A 19903-nucleotide genomic window follows, 5' to 3' on the forward strand; every position below is an offset into this window, starting at 1 on the left:
CTTGCTGGGTGAAATTACTTCTATAAATAGATGCTGTGGCTGCATTGCTACTGCAACATAATTTAAATGGGGTAAACAGAGTAGTAATTTCTTAATGTCTATGAATCAGTGGTGGCCTGCAGTAGCTGGCTCCTCTAAAGCTAGATAATCTTGTTGTTTGCAGCTGCTACTTTAAATTATAGGCAGCTAAAGTACACATCCTTCTAATGTTGTGAGAATTAACTTAGGGTCATTGTGAAAAGGATGTTTTTCCTTCAGAAGTGGGAGGGAACATGGTCTTCAGAGTTAGGAATGTGAAAGAACTGGCGTAATAATACATGCACTGAATCCCCCAAGTTTTCTTCTTTAAAACTAAATAACAAAGGTCTTATGTTTTCATATTAGCAGGAACACAATGAGGTAATTTTCTTTTACCACTTTTATTTACATGTTCTAGTGTGTATATAGAGCAATTGTCCCTGCCCTCACCCAGAAAATCCTCATTCAAAGTAGTTTAATGCAGTTACGTGATGTAATATCACGTACCTTGCTGTTTGGATTTGGTGAGCTAGTGTGGGAAGGGCTGTGATGGTAAAACACTCCAGGAATCCCTGTGCAGAGGACATAAAGCTGTGCTTGAAATTCGCAGCGCTCTAAGGCAGTACTGTCTGCGTTAGGCCCAGAAATAAATTCTCTATGACAAAGGCAGGGTTTAAATAACTGTAAAATTTGTAATTAAGTTACTGTAAAAGCCATGAAATTCAAAGCAGATTTAATTGTGCTGACTTAAAAAAAAATCTATGCAATATTTGTAGTGAATATTGAATATTTCTGTGGCCAGAATTTTGTGTGGGGAGGTTAAACTAGTACAGCTGTCTTCTGTCTCCTGTCAGTCTACAGAAAGAAAATTTGCATCAAGACAAAAGATAGTGTAGGAGCTGATGGGGGTTTGGCTGGCCTATTTTACCATTTATTCCAGATGCTGGAGTTGTTGTCCCAGACAAATTCCTTTTCCTGTCTATTTGACTTCTGGTTCTTTAACATCTTAAGAATTACAGAAAAAAAACACAGGAAAGAAAATCCAGAAAAAGGAAAATTAAATTGATTTTTGTAGTACGTTAAAGAATCTGCTTCTGTGCACAGAAATTTATTTTCCATGCTTCTAGTCATGTCCATTATCTTTTTCAGTAACTTGTACAACTCTTCAAAAACTATTGTGATCAGTCTGTTTACATTAAGCGTGAATAATACGGCCCAGGTGTTGAACAAGGGAATCTGCAACTGCTATTGCTGATGTTTGTTAGAAGGAAAGTTCTCTGGTTGACAGAGCTGAGAGCTTTTTGAATAACTTGGTATGAGAAAAAACATTATGTTTCATAGTCAAATGAATTTTTTGTACAAACGTTTAGTTATCAAATAAGCTTTGAAGGGATCACTTTTGAGGAAAGCTCAGCTATTTCTGCTTCAAGATGAAACGGATGTATTCTTTGCAATGAAATCATGTCCGTTCTGAAATGACTTATGAAAATATTAAGTTGTCAGAGTCGGAATACCAGCCTGTTACTGAAATTAAGTTTTCAGATTATGATAAAATTGTTTTGAGAGAATTGCATTCTGGACTATTTTTCTAAAAGCTTCAAGCCTTATAACATCACAGTTCAATTTCTTTGTTAAATTAGGTCAGAAAATTGACTTTTTTTGTCAGGCAGGTAATAATTTCATTGTAAAAAACCATAACCAAACAAACAGAACGATAATTACTTTTTTGAATGTTACTGCAGGGCTTCCTATACTATATCAAAAAGTAATGGAAGTTTTCCCAGTTGTAATGAAATAAAAGAAATATATTCCATTTGCAGAAATTTAAAAATTTCAAATATTTCTGAAATTAGAAAATATTCTGGTAGAAAAGATTTGGAACAATATATTAAGCTCTTCTGTACATATTTGGAATTCAAGACATTAAGATTACTTGCAGTTGCCACTTCCACTTTCCACTAGCATTTCCATTAACAGTTCTATGAAATCAGCAGGAATAGCAACATCTTTGTTGGGGTGTGTGGTGGGGAAAAAAAGAGCGCTATCTCTTCATGACCTGCTGAGTGTTGGAATACCATCCCTTCCATCCTTTACGTAATCGTTATATAACTCTTAGTCTCCTTTCTTTACCGCTTTGCAGAAAGCTCTCTGGGCATCCCTAGAGTGTGCCAGTTATAGGGCCAGTAATTTATGGAGGCGTAGGAGTCCAGGGGCTTGATCAAGTACCCACTGAGGGACAGGGTAAGACTCTCCTCCTGGCTTTGATAGAAGCTCCATGGTAGAAGCTTGACTGGTCTGTGAACAGTCCTTTGTGAATAGTCTAGTTTAAGTCCTTTGTGAATAGTTTAGTTGCAGCACAGCCAGAAGTCACTGATAATCTCAGTGTCAGCAATAAACTCTTTTAAACCGGTTTCAGTATCTTCAGCCACGACTTCTACTGCAAGTAGTGGCTTGATGTATTGGGTTGCAGTTTGTAGATTATAACAGATGCTTTATTTTGTGTCATGATGGTAATTAAGTTATTCCTACATACCTCTTCATTATATGATTTTACAGATTATGTCTCTGCAGACATTTATGCAATATTGTGAACGGGCCAGCTCACACCTTAACTCCAAAGAGTAACATGGAATCATTACTCAATTAATATTTGATATTTCTATTGTTGAGGGATTCAAACTGCCACCTAGGACTTCTAGCCTTAAAAATGTGTTCTCATTTTAATCTTTAAACCAGTACTAAATATTGCTTATCTAACTGAAAAAAATTGTTTACCATTTCATTAAAAAAAAATCTGTAGGCTAATGTAATTCTTAATGTGCTATGTATATGTCTGTGTCAGTATATTAATACCAAATGTTATGAGTGGTATTTACATAAATGCTTGTGGAAGAAAACATAACATTCCTTTTCCTCTGGAATTGCTCTTCCTAGGGAATACAGTTTCTGATAGAAAATGACCTCCTGCAGAACACTGCAGAAGACATTGCACAGTTCCTTTATAAAGGAGAAGGATTAAATAAAACAGTAATTGGAGATTACCTCGGTGAAAGGTAAAATAAAAATATTGAAACTTTGTTCTTGAGTTTACAAAGCATACTTATGGGTTTTGGTAGTTACCTTCCCCTTCACAGGCTGCATGAGGGAGCTAGTCTCCTACTCTGAGATCTCTAAAAGCTACAGCGGGAAGTAAAACTACTACAGTATTGTGATAGGGTTTTTTCTGTTAGGTTGTTGTTCTTTTTAAATGGGTGCATTGTGGAATGGTATTTAATTCATTGTAACTTACTATTTTGAGAAAATACCCTTAAATTTGGCTATAGTGCAGAACTCAATACCATAAGCCTTTGGAATGTCTGAGAGTTGTATTGCAACAGTTCCGGTAACTCTTGATATTGTGCCCAGACAAGGAGTGATTTACAATCACTAATAATTGGATAGTAAAGAAATTACTTATTAAAATGGGTAGTTCCTGGGACAGTAGTTATAAGCATGTTTTAGTGTTATCGTCTTCCCTGCACACAGACTTCCCATTAGTAAGTAGGTGTCTCAAAGGGCAGCTGCATTGTATCTTTATCAATTCTAGTACAACAAACATGCAACATGCATATTTATGCATACTATTGCAAAACACAATCAAAATGCAAATGACTTCCATTGCTGTGAAACCCAGGAATTGATTTCGAAAAAGGCAGCAGAAACAGAAGTGCAGAGTGGGTTGGAGTACGTGTATCTACGTGCTTGCACATGTTCCAGTTCAGGTGCCAGTTACGGAGGTTTAAACGTTGACTCATTTAGGATCTACTCCTGTAGTGATATGTTCTGGCAGATCCCTTTTGAGGCACCGGTAATCTGTTTACAGCATCAACGGCTTAGTTTGTGCTCAGCAATTTCCTCCTGACTTCATAGGTTTAATGAAAGTTTTCACCGTAATATGTATATTTTGAAAATAGAGCTTCACTATGAAGTTTCTATACAGTATATGTAGACGTTACAACAATTTTTATATGACAGTAGTATGTTGTTTCTCTTGAATATTTGGGCAATCAGATTATAAAATCACTTATATGTTAATATCCATAATTGCAAAACTGTAACAAAGCTTGTATAAAGCAGTCTGCGTTCATTTTTGAGAGCTGCGTTCTACCTTGATATTGTCGTGGTATTGTCTCGTATTGTCTAAAATACTTCCCATTTTTCTAGCCCTATTCCCAGAACCCCTGTACTCATGAAGAAAAGTCTTACCGATATGTCCGGACCCACTGGAGTCATCAATAATATTCATGTGACTATTTATGGGTTCACATTTAAAATTAAAAAATTTATTGCTTATTCTTTGGCATCCCTGGCAGAGATGCTGCTGGGCAGCACTGTGGTCTAATCTGAAAATACAGGGCAACCTTTCTTAATATTGAGTATGTATACAGATACATATGCCATTTAATTATATCTTCTGAATTTTTCAATACTTAAATACATGCAAATGTAGTGGTCATACTGAATAGCAAATTTGGTCAGGAAATTTTGTGTAAATCTATCAGCTGGATAATAAAATCTTAGGAGAAGCAAAAAGAATTAACATATACTGCTCCTATTTTGTCACAAGGCAGAAGCAACCTATCAATTTTAAGGAGCAGTTGAAGTCGAAAAGAAATTTAAAATTATTTTTTGCTTTAAAAGGAGCTTTTATTTAACATATCCAGTCAGTCTATTTCAATTGTTTTTTGCATGTTTCTTCATTTCTGTGAAGGGTGTACTATTAATATGGTAATGGGAAAGCAAATGGTATTTCTGTCTATTTTTTTTCTTCACTTACATGAATTAGTAAGGGGGCGTGGAGGTGAAGAGATGACAATCTTGATTTTCAGGAATGTGTGCGGACATTTCAAGGTAGTCACGTCTGGAATGGGGAATTGGTTCATCATACTCCTTTGAACTGAAACGTTAATTTCCTAGAATCCTAATAATTTTTATTCATGTTCTTCTGAAAACAATGTATTAAGCCTTTAGGTCCTGGGGTAAAATAAATACCCTGGGATAAAATAAAATGTGACAATTGAGGTGGTCTTAAGATGCTAGTTTTGCTTTTGTGACTACCTCAGAAATGGACTGTTAAGTGATTTGTGCTGTGCAAATGGCAGTGCATGTTATAGATGAGTTTTTGTTGAGTTATGTACTGTCTTTTATCAAGGCATCTGGAGTCTGAGGACATTCTCTTTTACTTCACCACTCCCTCTCAGGGGCCCATCATGAATTACTTCTGCATTCTAGCTAAATATAGCTGAAGATGAGACCAGGATAGTCAATAGAATGAAATATTTATATAACATTCTACCATAAAGAGATATAGTTTAAATTATTGACTTTTATAGTGTTAGAGCTCTCAGCAAATGGAAAAAAGTGAATAGTAAAATGGAACGAGATAATACCTAAAAGTGTACAGTAAATAAGGGATGAATTACATCCTATAAAAGATTTAAGATTTCTTTATATGTGGGTAAGTCTTCACTTATTTTTTTTAAGTGGCTTCCTAGACCTTCCGTGATATTTGGCTTGTGTCTTTGGAGCTGTACCCAGCACAAGTATCACTATCGATCCAGTCTACACTAAAACCTAGAATAGCAAAAATTAGAGTATAAGGCTAATATTTGTTCTGAATTACTGCAGCTTTAGGTACATAAGCAAAATCAGTATTTGCCTTAGAGTAACAAAGCACCTCTCTTTTATTATGCTATTATGCCACTTTATTTCACTGCACTGAAAAGTAGTCATGCAGTTGAATTGTGCATTAATAAATTTCATGTGAATTGCTTCGTTTTGCTTGACAGAGCTGATGTGTTTTTCTGTTAACAGTATGGGGACATCCTAAGGAATAAATAGTTCGGTTTAAGGTATTTACTCCTGAGGGTTACAGGTTAGTCTGGCTATGCAGTTAGTCAGTAATGCAACAGATAATTCTTAGTGGGTGCACACCTTTCTGTTTTCAGGTGGAGGCTGATATGCAACATTCTGTCTTGGTGATGTATTTAAAGCACACCCTGAGGATTAGAAACCTTTACGCTTCTGGCATATGAACTCAGTGATGGTGTAGACTAAGTTCTGTCTGCATCCAAATAGTTTTGTGTTCGTTAACGTTTGTTACTTTTGCATTTAAACACCTTTGTATCAAACAAAGCACGATTTGGCTCAGGATTTACATAGCAATATAAAAGATAGGTGAGAGGAAGTCCGTTCAAAACTTATCCTGATTTTAGTAAACTTTCATTGTAATGACTTTTGAGAATGGAGTAAGAATATACTACGTACTAAGTAGCTCTTTTAAAAAGCTGTTCTTTTTCTTGGCTACAATCAGTTGAAGCATTTTTGTTCCTCAGCTTTGTACATAAATTAATATGCTGCTTTAATATTTTCTGTTCTTAGAGGAAAAAAGGGGATAGTTTGTTTTTCATGTGTTGTATGGCTAAAGAAATTAGTCTTACATTAACCGTTGCTTTAAGAGTTCATGACACACTTTCTGCAAAAGACTTGTTACTGGATAAATTCATTAGGTATCATCCCATATCAAGGCAGGTGCAGTAATAATAAATGTGAAGCAAAGAAGGCCATGCCCTTTTCAGGTCATTTAAAACAAGCAGTGCTGAAATCATTTCAAGTGTATTGGCTCTTGTAAACCTACCTTTTTAATGCCAGCACAAATGGGCAAAATACTAGTGCTAAATATTAAAATACCTCTCAAATAAATGTGTAAACTATTTCTGATGACTTGATTTGAGCAGTATGATCGTTTATTTCCATGCTTATTCTCGGAAGCAAATAGAGATAGCTAACAAACCTTTAAAGTTCAGAATTGTAATTGTCTATTTCCATTTTTGTCTTTCATAGAGATGAATTTAATATTAAAGTTCTTCAGGCTTTTGTTGAACTCCATGAGTTCGCTGATCTCAATCTTGTACAAGCCTTAAGGTGAGTAAATTCTTTCTTTTTTTTTGACCTGAGCTTCCTTTATCAAATTGCACGTTCATATGAGTCACTGTGTTGATTTATTCGTCAGAAAGCTGATCTACAGCTCAGCACGATTATATGCATTACTGTGCAAGTTAGCAGAGACAGCTCTATTTTAACCCTTCCAATTGCCTGTGTGTGTGCTGCCTTTGAAGGTGAAAACTTTTAATTATTTCAGACAAATACAAACAACAAAACCACAGCCGTAACTCTTTGGTGTGCCTGCCATATGTGGACATTCGAAGATCTGTTTTATATCTTAGCACAGAGATAGGTAAAAAACAAACAAACCCCTAACCCAAGCAAATAAATAATTTTCTTTGCTGCCATCTTCTTTCTCCTTTCCTTCCACCTCCACTTGTTCCTCTGGGTGGGGAGGCAGGGAATCCTGCTGACCATAGTCAGGGATTATTTTCAATTACAAAGAGGTAAACTTTGAACCAAGTAATTTCCTTATACTTCCCTGAGAGTTTCCCATTAGTCACGTGAAGGAAAGTGTAATATCTTGGTATACTTTTTTCCCTTGCTGAGTGAACAGTTTACTTGATCTCTCTGGGATGCCAGCATACAGTGACCTTGTGAAGTCCCTTCTCGTCTTGGTGGAAATCCATAATAGATCTATCAAATTCAGTTGATTTTAGACAGTTCAGCCAGTTTCGTTGCCACAAGTGACTCCCTCCTGACATCAGATAAATTGAAATGTCCGTGTGATCTTTGTCTCTGGTGCAGTGCCTTGTGATGTGGAGTCGGAACAGCTTTGCTATGGTTGAGTGATGTGGTGATGATAACTTGAGCTGCCTGAGGCTTGAGCTAAGGAAGCCTTTTCTCTGGCTGCTGAAGGTTGTCTGGGAGGCTTCATATTCCTGTCTCTTTTACCCAATTCAGCGTTAGGTTTGACTTATTCTTCCTTAGCAGCCGCTACTATTAAATGTTTGTATTTTGGTAGCTTACAAAATTCGTGATCTGGGTTGGAACCTTACACAAGGTGAGTAAAAGACAGTATATAGAGCTGACAAACTAAGGATGGCCTGCAGCACTTTAATATAATGTCCTAAAATGCAAACTGATGAAGACAGGAATAAATGGTTATTATCTTGGCACCCAGTGTACAGGGAATATCGAGAACTTGTTTTGCATGGCAGAGCATGTAACTTTGCTGGGTTAGATCCTGTTTTAATTTAGATAATTCTTTTGCTGAGAAAGAAAAGAATAAGTGGTTAAATTCATTGGAGCTTTTTAGTGCCACAGTGTGCCAAAGTAAATTTGTGAAGACTTCTGTCCTGTATGCATTCCAGTGTACCTGTATGTAGAAATAGTAAGTTATGAATGTAAAAACTCTATTTCAGTTCATGCTGCTAAACAGGAGCACGGATCTCCTGCATGTATTACAAAATTACTGAGATGATATCATGAGTCTTTATTTTTAAGATCTGGATCTGATTCTTGTAGGGTGAACTTACACTAGACAGGGACCACCTCTCTAAGGACTGGGGTTTTTCTTGTTGTTGATACTATTTTTTAAATGTTTGAGGAGTTCAAGAATTTAAGTGTTTTTGTGTTCCTTGCTTCTCTGCTCTACCAGAAATATTTTATGTAATGTGTCTTTTTACATTGTAAGTAAACTGTAGCTGAGTGTTTATTGCTTTTAGTAGCCAGGAAACCCAGGGAGGATTGAACTGATTGTTTCTCCGTAGCATTCACATGGCAAAAATGGGATGCATACAGAAAATTGTTTCCTAGGCTGGAAAAAGAGTCTCAGAATATGAACTGCCATATTATCTTGCCTGATAGCATGCAGTGTTGCTGGCTGAATTACTGGGCTAGCCATCTGTGCATGTTGCTTTATAATAGCCCCTGACTTGTGTGTTGAGAGATTGAGAACGTATTTCTAGGACATTTTATATAGACATTGCTGATTTTTTGTTTGTTTGTCTGTTTCTGGTTATTAGTAATAAATACTTAATATATAAATATTGCAATGAGTCTAACAACTATTCTCCCTTCTGTAGGCAGTTTCTGTGGAGCTTCAGACTCCCAGGAGAGGCTCAAAAAATTGATCGTATGATGGAAGCTTTTGCTTCACGCTATTGCCTTTGTAACCCAGGAGTCTTCCAGTCTACAGGTTAGTCACAGGAAACAATAGGAGTTCTTAAGTGTATATATATATATTTTTGGATCGTATATGTTCTTCTAAATCTGATGAAGGACACAATGGCCAGTTTGGAAGTTCAGGATAAAATAATATGTGAAATGAGAAATTTCTGAGAACTGGGAAGATGCAACTGTCTAATCCTACATTTTTGTTTCCAGGAGGTGCAAGCTTATGGTCAGAATGCATTTCCATTTATAAAATTACAGCATTAATATATATCTAAGCAAATTAAAGTATAAAACACACTTTAGAAATGTCACCAAAGATTTTGACTAGGAATTGGAAAAGTAAGATTGTCAGGGGCTTAAAGGCAGAAGAGACCAATAGGTTGGGTAGTCTCATCTGTCAGTTATAAGGACTTTACACCTCATTATCTCTGTATCAAGTCCACCTATATGTGGCTATAGTGTATTATCTAGAAAGCTGTCCATTTTTGTTACGAGGACTGTATCCTTTCTCTTTATCAGTCTCCCTAGCAGTAATTTGTCCTGATTAGAAATGCATCTCAGTTTTCTTTTCAATTACTTGGTTTAGAATTACTTGATTTATAAAAGCTAGCAAAACTTTGTGATACTGCACAGAATGCCCTAGCATTCTGGCCTTGTTGGTCTGTTCAGTTATGTACGCACATAGCTTGCTGTTGATCACTTAGTTTGAGGAACAAATAGGCTAGGAAAAGGTTAATGTAAAGCAGGTCTGCAACAGCTAGAGAGGAAAATACTTATTGAAAACAAAATGCTGAACATGCAAACACGTTTTTCCTCTATGTAGCAGAGAGGTTTCCATCCTGCTTTTTCTTACACAGGATCTTGTACTTGAATTCTGGGAGAGTTTACTATAATCATAACCATGTCAAGAGGCATGAGAAGATCTCTTTTGTCATCTTTTGATATTATTCAGCGGTACTAGCCACGTTGTGTATTCCAAGAAATTGAGTCAATGTCATTTTCAGTCTGTTTAAATGCAGTTCAAATATTATTTTGAAGAGACTGTTCTTTCTCTTTGGAGAAAGCTTTAGAAGCACTTTGAGTAGGAGTCTGATTGACCAAGTCTATTACAGGATCTACCAGTATGATCTAGGCGAAATCTGTGTGCAGAGTACATTTTGTCCAACAACACTTCAGTGTTTCAAGTGAAATGTTAATATAGGGTGATAGCAATGATTTCAAATAGTTCAAAAAAATTTTTGGATTCTCTTGTACTGCTTTTCTCATTCTGGCTTTTAATTTGAATTGTTACATATTTTTTCTTTTTAGGCTTACTTCAACAGTTAAAGGAAAGATTTGAGACTTTGCTTTCATGTATAGTGTTTGGGATTTTTTGACTACCTGTTTCTTTATCAGTCAGGATGAGCTATATATTCATTTTACAGGTTTGTGCCACAACACATAGAAAGATAAATAATTTTTCAAATCTTATTTCAGATACATGCTATGTGCTTTCATTTGCGATCATTATGTTGAATACCAGCCTACACAACCACAATGTGAGAGATAAACCAACAGTAGAGAGGTTTATTTCTATGAATCGTGGAATTAATGAAGGTGGAGACCTTCCAGAAGAATTACTTCGGGTAAGTTAGATTGGGTAAGACAAGGCATTGCTTTGTGTTTTAAATAGGAAACTTAGAAGCGTGTACAACAGTTCTCAGACAAATTTGTCGAGGGAAAGTAATAAGAACATTTTCTAGCCTGCATAACCATTTGAGTAGCTGAAAGAAGCATTTTCTGGTATTCACAGCTGCTTTGAGCTAGTTCTCCCTATATTCAGTCTTTTGTTGAGGAGAGGAGATTCCAGAGAAAACACTGTATATCTCTCAGTAGTTGCTGATGGCAAAACTCTTGTGGAATTGGCTTCTTATGAAAAACACTAGTATTTCTGGATAAGTCAGAGAAAGACGGAGAAAATAGTAAAAATCATTGTTTCATTGTTGTCTCTCCTTTCTCTCCATCTGTCTTGTGGAGCCTCCTTCTGTCACTTGAGATATCAGTAAAAATACTTATTTCTCTAAGACAGTGTGACGGTCTAAACCATTTTCAGAAAACCCAGATTCATTTGGCAAAACTTGTACTAAATGAGACCTGAAGCTGAAACCTGTGAAATACTGAATGCTGAAGTTAAAATGTCTTTGCTAGGAGTGCTTATAAAATCTGCAAAAAAGAGACACTTGTTTATAGATGAAGTAGTTTAAAATTGAACTTAATCAAAGTAGTAAACAACGATTGAGAAGGGATGGTCCAGAATCTTACAGACAGTATTTCTTATGATTTTGATACAAATAGTCTGAGAAGCAGTAAGATGTCCTGGTTGCATTTTCTGTTAGACATTTATTAATGAGGTCTTTTTCCTCTTTTTATTCTTCTAGAATTTATATGAAAGTATTAAGAATGAGCCATTTAAAATTCCAGAGGATGACGGAAATGATCTAACGCATACATTTTTTAATCCAGATAGAGAAGGTTGGCTGCTGAAATTAGGTTAGTTATAAGGGCAGTTTTGCTGCTATATGTTTGTTCGTTGTTGGCATGTCTGCTGCTTCCACATCTATCTGCTTTCTTGTGAAGGTAATAGGATTAACTTTGTAATTTGTATTTAAAAATGTATGAGCCAAAATAAGTAACTCCTTTACATCTGAAAGGTGTTACTTCTTAGTTTACATATCCTAATTAGCAATCTTGTTTCAAACTGTGGAGTTTTATTTCTGATACATGAGAAATAAAAACTCAGCGACAAAAAGGAAACGCCGTATGGTATTTACCACATGCTGTGACTGATAAATAACAACTAAGTCTCCATAAGGTTTTTTCAGAAAACTGTGTGGTATTTCAACTCAGTTTTCTGTGGGATTTCTCTTCAAATAGTTATTTTTGTATGTCTTTATTTTTCCATATTATTTGTGAGTTTCTCTTGGTTTGGTTTTGGCTATGATTTTTTAATGAGTGGTTTAAATGTGCCTTCTTGTTTTCCTTATGGCCTATGACCTATCACCTTTCTGTTCTGTGACTGGCTGTCTCTGCTTATTCTGCATTAGGAGGTACGTATCTGATTGCTTTCCAGTCCCCTCTTCTTCAGTTGCTCATTCTTTTATTTTCTTCCTCCTTCCTCCTTCCTCCTGTTTTTTTTCTTTTTTTTTTTTTTTTAAAATCAAATTTATTGTAGCATTTTGCTTTTTCACTCAGTGTCACTAACAGTATCATCAGTGCTACTCTGAAAGACTGGCATGTCAGTGTCTAGCTCACATGCGAGTGTGTTCTGCAAAAGAAGAAAGTGTTTACATGTAAATCAGAAAAATAAAGATGACTATTCAGCATATTTTTCTTGTTCATTGAAGAACATAACAAGGGAAGAATAATTTCTACTGAGAGAAAACAACATGTCTTACTCTTGTAATGAAGTTCCAGAGTGATTTTATTACTTGTACATCAGTTAGATTATTGAAAGATTGATTACATTTGAACTATGCATTTATAAAAGCTGTTATTTTTCCTGCTTATTTTCCTTTTTAAATACGTAACAGAATCTTAAATGAGCACACAATTTAGAGTTGTGGAAACCTCTGGTAATTTGCAGTCTCCTGGCACTGCAAGGTGGCCTTATTTACACACTGTTTTAAAGTTGATGGGATTTACTTTTTCACTTGAGCTTAGGGAATTTTTTTCCTATATAAAGGAGACTGAAATTTTATTTTAACATTTGTTTTTCAATAAAATAAACCTCTTTTATATAAAACACTAGTACACACTCCAGTAGAGCCAGTTGTTGGCCACTTTAATGTAAAACTGCTTGTTAAAATGAAGGAACTTGGCACTTGGAGAATGGTGACTGAAGTGTGAAATGAGATGTGTGCTGGGGGGGTGCACATGGGGTGAGTATGGTGAAAGTAGGGCCTGGTTAGAGCCATGGGCCTGCTCTACTGATTGCACCTGGAAATTAGTGTCATGCTAGTGCTGGAAGGAAATAGGTGTGATAAGGAAGCATTTGTAATTAATTTGCATGCTCTCTAATGTCTTACTTTGACCTCTGTGCTACAGATGCTATAGAGCTCTTTGTCTTTCTAACAACAAAAAAGCAAAGCGCTTGCTTTTCACATGTGTTGGCTCAGCTGGCACAATTTCAAAGATGACTTTGCAGCTTTTCTCCATTTTGTAGCATGAGACGATAGCTATCTCAACAGAAAAGGCTTTCAAGATGATGCAGGTAAAAAAAGAGGTTGGGTATAAGCCCATGCTGTGCATATTTCTCTTCCTGTTGCCAGTGCTCTCTCATATACTTATACACATACTGAGAGTGCAAGCAAGAGTGTGAGTGTGTGTAGAGGAGTGACAACATCCCTTGTGGAAGAAAGTGTCAATAAAAGACATATAAGAGATCTAAGAAAAAGTAGAGGAACAAAGAAATTGAAGAAAAAAGGTGACTAGAAGTCAGTGAGAGCTGCCAGGTACTTGTGCACAGTCCGTCTGTGGCTCTGGCACAAGGTCAATAAAACCAACTTTTCCTTATGTACGATGTAGATGAGAGACAGTGCACAGAAAACCCAAGAGCAAAAGCACATGTGAAACGAAAGGGTGTTGCATGTAACACTCCCATGGCATGAGGGTTATTTGAATAAAGAAATGAAACATGTCCAGAAGCCTCCAGTGAATCAGCCTGTAAATGTGTGAAGCTGCGCTTCCATGAAAGACTGCTTTTTTTTTTCAGCAGACACGGACTGGTACGGAGAAATACATTTTGCTAGTTTAGATGCAGTGACCGGAAATAAACCTGGCAATCTTTTTTCCTTCCCCTCCTTCCCCTCCTTCCCCTCCTTCCCCTCCTTCCCCTCCTTCCCCTCCTTCCCCTCCTTCCCCTCCTTCCCCTCCTTCCCCTCCTTCCCCTCCTTCCCCTCCTTCCCCTCCTTCCCCATTTGCTAGGAGGCTTACACTGTGTTTCAGAGTGCGCTCTCGATACACGTTGTTTGCAGTTTCAGTCCTTTCTGTTGGGAAACACTTGTTGTGAAATGGGTAGGGTTTCCTTCAGTTCTGGAAGACGCTGACATTAAAAGTTTCAGTATTGTTGAAATGCTAAGGAGACTTTATTCCTGCGTGAGAGTTTAAGTGCTCAGTTATGATAATACTTGAAAATTTTATATAAAACTATAACTATGACTAAGACAACTCGCAAACCCTGAGTGTATAAAGACAGTATTTTGTATTCGGTATTTGTTACAGTCAACTCTTCCCATTTATGTACTTGTGCCCCTCTTTTTAGTATTCCAGCTCACCATGTTGATCATTTTCTGTGTGGGAGACAGATATTGTGAAACTTTCATATACTGTAAAATTCATCTGCCCTGAAGATCACTCTAGCTCTCTAGCCTGGCATTGGGTTTTAGAAAACTGTGAGGGTACAAAGTGCTTTAGGAGAGTTTGCTGCTCTGAATTGTTCAGAGGTGACTTTGTGTAAGTCTGAGTGCCAAACCTGGCAGCCAGACAGGGATTCTGGTTTTACCTGTCTAGACTCAGCTGGTGCCTTTATATAGACATGATTATCTTGGTAAACCTAAATTATCGTTCGGTTCTACATCATTTGAAGCATGGTGTAATGAAAATGAATGCTACAAGTAAAAAACTGAAAGCTGCTGAGTGCTAATGAATCCTCACTTAGAGGAGTTTGAGACATTATGAGGTTTTAGATTTTTTTCTGTGTCATAATTATGGTGTTGGTACCATGAAACTTTCTGCCATCCACTTTAAGGTATTTTGAAATTATTGTCTGTGCTCTCTGTCCTAATGCCCAGGATAGAATCATTCTGCACAGGGAGGTGTTTCCTTGCCTAAAACAGCTTCTCTTGGCAAATAGCTTGGTTCGTGTAATATTTTCTTCTAGTCAGTGAAGCTGTGACATTTCACCAAACTGGAGAGGAAATGATTCAAGCCAGACACATGATTGTGTTAATTTTTTCTGCCAGTCAGGCAGTTACTGAGAGCTTGGAGATTATCCAAAAGCTTCGTGTCCAGGCCCATCCCGCCAGTGGTGCTTATTCCAGCGCATCTGTCCTTGGGAGGATGTCGTTTCTCTTCCCTAACCCAGGGCGAGAGAATAGCAGGGGTTGATCAGGAAACTGGTGCCTTCCGGTACCTGCTTGGCTCTCGTGGTAACTGATGCTCTTCTAGGTTGAGGCAGTTGATGTTGCAGTTGAGGGAAACGTCTTTTTCAAAGAAACCCAAACTTTGATCCAATCACCTGTGTAACTGTACTGTTTCTGAGTCCGTTCTGCCAAGTGGTCTCTAAATGAACAGAGAAGAAAAAAAACATTCTTGATGTGTGTGTCCCTCTAAAACTTTATCTAAACGTGCTGAAGATTTGGGTGGAATTTTCTAACTTTAGATACCTTTAGTCTTATGGCCTTTTTTAATTTTGAAGTTGGTGTTTCCTCAGTCATTGCCAGTTGTTTTTCCCTTTAGATGGTTTCTTTCATGTTGTTCTCTAGTTTATACTTTGCCTACAGTTGAAAAAAAGAAATCCTATGTTGAGTTACCTAGGTGAAGAGGGTTTCTATTCCTCTTTCTGTACATTTTGCCTTGTTGTGGCCTTTTCTTGTAGTTTCCTTAGATTTCCACCTACAAGATATCGTGCTGCTTTATTCTGTTGTTTGAGATGTCTTTGCATTTTAGTTAATCAGATAGATCTTTGAGAAGTACATCACTTATCTCTCTCAATTTCTGTAAACATTTATGGATTCATACTCTGATTTTCTTGATCCTCTTCTGCTAACTTAATTCCTTCCAGTTTTAATCTTTAAAAGGCTGGGAGCTGGAATAAGATATGAAGTATGGTACTAAACCCTTTCTTGTTGTTTTGTGAGCCTACAGCAATCTCGGCCAAGGAAAAGAATGTTTTGTTATCATGAGTTCTCACCCATTAATCTTGCATGCAGTGTTTACGGGCCGCAAAGCCTTATCAGCCAGCTTCTTGGGTTTTAGCCCATTGTAAAGGCGTATTAAATGCATGTTATATGGTGACCCCTGCAAACTTGGTGAGTACAGATTAGATTGCCTTTCCAGCTTCATTAGAGTTTCTGTGCTGTTGACAGCTGCAACTAAGTGATGAGGTGGGGAGACAGAGAGACTTTTATGTGAGAATAGTTCCTTATCCTGCCAAAAAATCCTACCTTGCTGCTTTTTTTCTGGAACAGAAGAGTAATTCATAGCTTGGTGGAGCAGGGACTTAGGGTCTGTTTCCATGACTCACGTGAGTGCTGTAACCCAGGGAGCTACTGGCTGTTTTAGGGAGAAAGGAGCAGTAAGAGGGACGCTGTTGGAAATATTTAATCTTCTTTCTGGCTTCAATATCACTGCTATGCTGGAGCTTGGAAATGTTTCATGACAAAAGCTTCATCAAAACTGCAGCATGATTATGAAAGGTTTCAGGTTTAAGAAATTTGGCTTTTCCAAAGAGGTGCGATGTTGTCAGGAAAAATTTCAGAAAAGCATTTGAAACAAAATTTCAGTCATTTACTACTTGGCACTTCATTTTGTTTTAGGAGGTGTGTGTTTTAAGTCCATTGTTTCTGCCTTAAATTATAAGCAGGCCTTTTAAATATATGATTATTACCTGATTATTTTTTAAATTGTGTTTTCACATGATATCACAGTTTGAGAAACACCTCTGCTCAGTTTAAGCTGCCTCCGTGACAGTAACCTACTTGCCTGTTTGTTTCATCCTCTCTCCTGCTGAATTGGTTTTCCACTAGAACTGTGCAAGCTGTGACATTTGGTGCTAGCTGAGGTTACCTGTTAGCCTGAAAAACGTGGTGACGCTTTTGTGCCGTAAAAATGTTAAATGATGTTCACCTGTTAACCTTAGAGAGAAGAACGTTACTTAAAGGCATGGCAGTAAACATTGGGTTATATGAAAAAGTGTCATGTTATGGCGATAGTCTTGACTCGGCTGCTGCTTATTCATTGTTCTGGAAGTGAGTCAAGCTGAAGTTCATCAGCTTTCCATTCCTGGCTCAAATACTTCCTGATACTTGAAGCTGCTCTCAGTCAAGGTGATGAAAATTTCCTAGTGACTTACGTGCCAATTTGAATGTTTCTACACTGCTCCATTTAAGGTTCTGTCACAGTGGTTGTACTAAAATGCCACCAGTTCTTCCCTCACTGTCTCCAGTTCACTCAACCATTCATTCTGTCACGGCTTCTGCATCTTGCACTATTTTGCCTTCTCTTATTTCACCGCACCTGCTTGCAGATTAAATTTTTCTTAAGATATGTGTGTGTAGTGGAAACAAAGTTTATTGAGTACATTGAATGTTGCAGTGTGTTAGCACTGGGTTATCATGTAGGTCGTGAAACCAAGCAAAAGGAAGATACGACATGCAACATACTCGGTCTGCAGTGCAAACATGTAGTAGGCTGGTATCAAGAAATGTCATGGTATTCCTAGAATTGTTCTTTAATTTAATATGATTTGGATTTCTGTATTAAACAAAACCCCAGCTATCTCAAGTAGAACAAAAAGATTAAAAATCATGCTCATGTCTTAGATTTAGTTATATGACTTGGATTAAATTGGGAGTCTTATATGTATTAATGGTACTCTTTTATGCACGCGTGTTCAATAGCAAGATCAATTATTTTGAAACGTTGGGTTAATGAGATTAAATCACTGCTGAATGGATGATGCACAGGTGCTGACATAATCCTGAAGTCAGATAACTATGGTGGAACTAAGCCTGTATATTAATAACACGTGAATGCTTTATCTACAATTGTCTTTCCTGGAAATGAGTTTTAAAAATAATGTAATTGTGGGATGTTAGACATGTTCTGAAGTAGCCAACGGCAGAAAACCAGCTGAAAGGGCTGAAACAATAATGTGTATTTCTAAAAGGAACTGTGCCCTACAGTGTGACATTAGCAGGTGTAAGAAAGAGGAGCTCTGGTTGCTGTTGTCTAGACTGTTAATGCAGGAAAAATTGGCATTTTCTGAGCAGTAGCTATTTCTTCTGTCAGATACATATTAACCCATATAGAGAACATGTTTTTAAAATACTAAATGATGAAAAGCGACTAAAACCGGTACATTTTGGCATAGGATTTGCTCCTTATTGATGACGCATCATATTTGTTCTGCTAATAATGTTTATAAGCATCTTATGCACTTAATGTTAAATCTGAAAGTAGAGAGAGGTTCTTAATCACTCGTATGCTCACGAGTGGAGTGAAAGGAAGGTGGGAAAATGCCCTTAATTTTATTGGTGGGACCCTTTCCTTGTACAAGACAGGCTGTGGAGAGCGTTGGTGCTGTTGCTGGAACGCAGTTCCTGGTTTTGCTGGTGACTGGCCTCTCTTTGCCGTAGCAGCACTGACTGCATTTGTGAGGGCTGTATAGTATTAATATTTTTGATGCAGTAAACAACTGTGATGACATGGACAGAGGGAGCAGGTCTGACTGCTAAACTGTTGCGTTCATTCTTTGTAAGAGAGGAGACATTTGCGATGTTAGAGCATACAGTTTTGGGGCTGGTCAGCAACACCATAGTTAATGCTGTGTCAGGAGTTTGATCTTAGTACAAGAATTACAGCATCATGTTCTTTTAACCTCAGCTCATCTGTGCCTGATCCATTTACGATTAAGTAATTAAGCCATATTTTGAAAAACAAGCAAAGCTAAATTACTTTCTTATCCATTGATGAAGCCTTGACAGCAACACACGTTAATTCAGCCATACCTTTTTATTGTAGGGGGAAGAGTGAAAACGTGGAAACGGAGGTGGTTTATTCTGACTGATAATTGCCTGTATTACTTTGAATACACAACAGTGAGTATATATTACAGTGAACTTCATTTGTAATCAAGATATTTAAGTGGCTAATAATATGATATTTTCCTAATTTTTTAGGACAAAGAACCTAGAGGAATTATTCCATTAGAAAATCTTAGCATAAGAGAAGTTGAAGACCCTAGAAAACCAGTAAGATATTTTCATTTTTTTTTATTGCAGATAAGTAAACCATATAGAACTTAGATGTAGTGTCAAATTAAGATATTTTTCAGTTTTGTTTTGTCTTTTAAAATTTATTTCTTCATTTCTGCCCTCCAGAACTGCTTTGAGCTCTATAACCCCAGTCATAAAGGTCAAGTAATTAAAGCATGTAAAACTGAAGCTGATGGTAGAGTGGTGGAAGGTAACCATGTAGTGTACAGAATATCTGCTCCCACCCCAGAAGAAAAGGAAGAGTGGATTAAATCTATCAAGTGAGTTTAAAGTCTTACACTTAATTTCTGAAAGACATTTAAGTTCTTTTCAGAGTAAGATACTAAGAGAATTTTATTCTGACTTGTTTGAAGAATTCTCATGTGGCAATGTCCTCTAGGATTAATGACAAGCTACGTGGGGTTGACGTAGTCAAGATACAAGTCTCCTGTTACTGTCTGGTCCTAAGGAAACTGTGCTATTAACTCAAATGAGCAAAATGTGATTTTTTTAATTTTTTTTTTTTTAAGCAAATATAAAGTCCTGTGTGAATCGTCTTTAACCCTAATTTTATTAGATTCTTACTTCACCTAATAATTAACTTCAGTGACATGTATCTTAAGCATGTTCACTGTGCAGCTGTAAAATTTCACAGCTTGACTTTATCTTGGAAGGTTTATAAAGCAGACTCACACTTAAAGAAATAAATAATGGTCGAGATGAAGGTATGAACTCTTTAACAAATCACAGCTGAATAACATCTTTTTCTA

At 36.9% G+C, this 19903-nt stretch overlaps 1 protein-coding gene across 2 annotated transcripts in view; it reads left to right on the plus strand.

Annotated features, from left to right (window-relative positions):
• The window catches only part of CYTH3 (cytohesin 3), a 52513-nt gene that overhangs the window by 28936 nt on the left and 3674 nt on the right, over positions 1-19903 (plus strand). The window contains exons 5-12 of one of the 2 annotated variants that reach the window (XM_068422613.1): positions 2953-3071; positions 6901-6981; positions 9030-9142; positions 10597-10745; positions 11538-11650; positions 18899-18977; positions 19059-19130; positions 19260-19414. In XM_068422613.1, coding sequence (XP_068278714.1) covers positions 2953-3071; positions 6901-6981; positions 9030-9142; positions 10597-10745; positions 11538-11650; positions 18899-18977; positions 19059-19130; positions 19260-19414 — 881 coding nt within the window. The remainder of the gene's footprint in view (positions 1-2952; positions 3072-6900; positions 6982-9029; positions 9143-10596; positions 10746-11537; positions 11651-18898; positions 18978-19058; positions 19131-19259; positions 19415-19903) is intronic. The other variant, XM_068422612.1, reaches the window with a different exon arrangement.

The sequence above is a fragment of the Nyctibius grandis genome, chromosome Z, assembly GCF_013368605.1.
Source record: "Nyctibius grandis isolate bNycGra1 chromosome Z, bNycGra1.pri, whole genome shotgun sequence".
NCBI classification, from domain to species: Eukaryota; Metazoa; Chordata; class Aves; order Nyctibiiformes; family Nyctibiidae; genus Nyctibius; species Nyctibius grandis.